Here is a 3,898-nt window from a genome sequence, read left to right on the forward strand (position 1 = left end):
TATATATATATATATATATATATATAATATATATATATAGAGAGAGAGAGAGAGAGGAGGCAGTTAGAATTTTGGATAATTCTTTATTAGAGCTTTCATTTTATTTATCAAACTCATCAAGACGAAATTCAAACCAAACTGATAAAAGCAGAATATTTTCTCATTCTTTTATGTGAAGCGGATGTTTTTTTGGTTTGTTTAGAAGAGAAAAATATTTTTGTTTCTCTAGAAAAGTGGTGAGAAAAGAAAGACGAAGAGGTTTCTTTTCAATTGTATTGTTTGCGAGACTAAATCTGGAGCCATGTGGTTGGGAAGCAAACTTCTTAGTCACGCCCACGCATTTTTACCCTAAGAACTCATAAGTGTATGCTCTCCTATGAGCTGCTATACAGGCAAATTATACAAATACACAAACAAAAAAATCTCTAAGTGCATGCACTTAACCTATTTAGCTATAGAGATGCATTTGCATAACCTACATAAATGTACAGCACACAATCATAATTGTCGTCATCATCATTGTTTTAAGAACCACTTTTCCGTGTTTGCAGGGATCAGGGAGAACCAGATTTTCTGCAGATTCCCAAAAGGACACCGTTTGAATAAACGGATTTGTTTAGAAAGATGGGCCAACCTGTAAAAAAACAGGTGAAGGAGCCCAGATAGGCTTTTTCTTGGTTGACTGCATCCAAAAGACAAGATATTGTTTTGTTGTTTACAGTCAGCAGGTGCAGGTGTAAACAAGGGAAAACATGGACTCTGTATCTCTCTCTCTCTCTCTCTCTCTCTCTCTCTCTCTCTATATATATATATATATATATATATATATATATATATATATATATAAAAACAAATAATAAATGAGTATATGCATATATACGTACAGGTATGTGCATACCTATGTCTACCTGTATATATAAGTGCATATCTGGGTACAGGACATTGCAAACAAAACGTAGACAAGAAAATAGTAATAACCAGAGTACAGAAAACACACAGGCCACGTAGAGAACGTATGTGATTGGGAAGCAAGCTTCTTAACACACGGCCACTTGGTATTTTATTTTCAATTTCAGGAGAGAGGCAGCTATAAAGAGCAACAGAGGTTCTGGGCCCCAATGGATAATATAGCTAGTTCACATGGTCCAGTGAACACAGAGAAACACACTCCACAGAAAGCTGCAACCCCAGGTCAGCATGATGGCAGTTTGAAGAAAAGGGACAGAAAGAAGCAGAAGAAGGGTTTAGAAGTGAAGTCGAACAAAACCCCTTCTCCAAGCAGCAAAGTCTGTGATAATACAGAAGAGAATGTGGTCATCAACACGACCAGCAGCCTCGACGTGAACATTGCGACCCCAACCAAGGTGGACGATTTAGTCCAGGTACTTCAAGACAAGTCAAATGTTGAGGTAAGAAACAAGATTTAAATGTTGTTTTTTTGTTAGGCTTTTTGGGGGTTCAGTAAGCTCATTATTATCATGTCATCATCATCATCATCATCGTAACATCCACATAAAGGCCAACCAATGCCTTCTGAGCAGATTTGGTAGGCGGAAATTGTGCGGAAGCTCATGTCTGTGCGTGTGTGTGTGCATATATAGAGGGGTGCAAAAAGTAGGTATACAGTTACGAAAAAAGAAAACGCATACTCATTTATCTTTATCAAAAAAATTAAAAGCTATGATAAAAGTATTATTGTAATTAGGATAAATGTATCATTATGATTAAAGACACTGAAAATATAAAAAATGAGGCTAATTTAATGAGCTAATAATTTTAATGAATTAAGTATTATAACATTGATGTGATACTGTACACCTACTTTTGCACCCCACTGTATATGTGTATACATACATATATATATATATATATATATACATAGCTAGATTGGCCTTCATACTGGCAAGAAGAGATAAGCATCTCTCTGTCATCCACAAATGCAGTATCAACTGATGAAATGAATCAATGATGATGATCAACCAGGTACCCATAGATACTACAGACTATACTGTACTCATCCCAAGGATACAGACTCTGATGCTAAAGTCGTGTGATTTGTGGAAATGGGCATAGCGATGTATTAAATATTTTTAAACTCCATTCTAGAATTATTATTATTATTATTATTATATATATATATATATATATATATATATATATATATATATATATATATACACACTATGGTCTCATTTGGCTTGACAGGTCTACACAAACACTGTATATTGCCAAAAGGTTGGTCACTGTCTCCATGAGGTGACCAAGACCTTTTGGCAATATACTGTGCTTGTGTAGATCTGTCAAGCCTGGTGAGACTAGTTGTAGCTGATGCCAGTGTCAGGTCATTGGTACCCGTATTCATGGTATGTAAAAACGGTCACTACACTCTTGGAGTGGTTGGTATTAGGAAGGGCATCCATCCATAGAAACCTTGCCAAATCAGGGCAGAACCTGGTGCAATTCCCTGGCTTACCAGTTTTCAGTCAAACTCTCCAACCCATGCCACCATGGAAAGTGGATGTTAAATGATGATGATGATGAGACTCATAGAATGAGTTCCCAAAAAATAGGTTCTAGGGTCAATTTGTTAGACTGAAACTCAAGGCAATGCCCCAGCATGGCCACAGTCCAATGACTGAAACAAGTAAAGGGTGTAAAATAAAGAAAGCTATCTAATGTTGTTATTTACTTTGTTATTCTTTGTTCTGACAGGTGAAGCCATCTTGTGAAAGTCAGAAAGCTGAAGACAAAGCAGCGAGGAAAGAAAGACAGAGAGAAGAATACAGGAAACAGAAAGAGAAAGAGAAGAAGGCTTTGGCTGAAGGCGGTTACTTGGCAACACCACCTGAGGGTCAGGTACAAAAGACAAAAGCACAAATAACAGCGGAAAGACGAATGAAACAGGTAAGTAGATAAATATTCATTCAGTCCCTCATTTATTTCATGTCCATTTTGCTGTGATAGAACTGGAATAAGTACTGGGCTTGATTCATTCAACTAAAAATTCTTCAGTGCAGTGCTCCAGCATGGCCACAGTTTAATGACTGAAACAGCAAAAGGATTTGTTTAGTTTCCAATGAAATCATCATCATCGTTTCCATTATTTTGCAGGAAGCACAGAGGGCGGCAAAGTTAGAGAAGCAACAGGCCAAAGCGCAGAGTACAGCAGGTAAGTTATTTTATTGGCTTGTGTATGTGTGTGTGTGTGTGTGTTCCCACCCATGTGGTCTCAGGTGCAGTGGGACAACTTTCAAGTTCACTCCCAAGGCATAGCGCCTTGGGCAAATGTCTTCCACTGTAGCCTTCGGCTGACTAAAGCCTTGTGATTGTAATTGGTAGAAGGAAACTGCAGGAAGCCTGTTGTGTGTGTGTGTGTGTGTGTATAAGGATCCCCATGTCTTGACCTCATGGTTGTAAATGAACATCACTGTCATACAAGCAGTGTTGTTTGTTTCCAGTCTTCTGTTAAAAAAAAGAGAAAAGTATGACTGGTCATTGGGAAATATTACTTCAGCAGATTATATTATTTATTTAAAGGACACAATATATGTCTTTAAGTGCTACTAATAGTTTCATATGTTGAGAAATATCTGAAACCTATTCATCAGGCACAAACCACATATCATAATGAACAGAAAAAAAAATTGAATAAGAGAAGAAATGCGACGAATATGTTTGAAATATTTCTCAACATACAAAACTATTTGTAGCTTTTAAAAGACATGTATTGTGTCGTTTAAATAAATAATATATTCTATCTTCCGTCTTTCATTTGGCATTTATTCATTTATTTATTTATTGCAAACTTCAAGCTGCCAAGAAAGAACCCCTTCGCGTACCAACACATTTGCGAGCAGACGATGAAGCCAAACAGAGGAAACTTGCCAAGAAACTAGAC

The 3,898-nt window shown here is 36.8% G+C and overlaps 1 protein-coding gene across 1 annotated transcript in view; it reads left to right on the top strand.

Moving 5' to 3' along the window:
• Positions 1-3,898, top strand: part of LOC106877527 (translation initiation factor eIF-2B subunit delta) — a 14,044-nt gene that overhangs the window by 2,459 nt on the left and 7,687 nt on the right. The window contains exons 2-5 of the mRNA XM_052976490.1: positions 1,077-1,409; positions 2,713-2,904; positions 3,112-3,169; positions 3,813-3,898. Of these exons, the coding sequence (XP_052832450.1) occupies positions 1,119-1,409; positions 2,713-2,904; positions 3,112-3,169; positions 3,813-3,898 (627 nt within the window). The 5' untranslated portion in view covers positions 1,077-1,118. The remainder of the gene's footprint in view (positions 1-1,076; positions 1,410-2,712; positions 2,905-3,111; positions 3,170-3,812) is intronic.

This window comes from Octopus bimaculoides, chromosome 24, assembly GCF_001194135.2.
Source record: "Octopus bimaculoides isolate UCB-OBI-ISO-001 chromosome 24, ASM119413v2, whole genome shotgun sequence".
Lineage (NCBI taxonomy): Eukaryota > Metazoa > Mollusca > Cephalopoda > Octopoda > Octopodidae > Octopus > Octopus bimaculoides.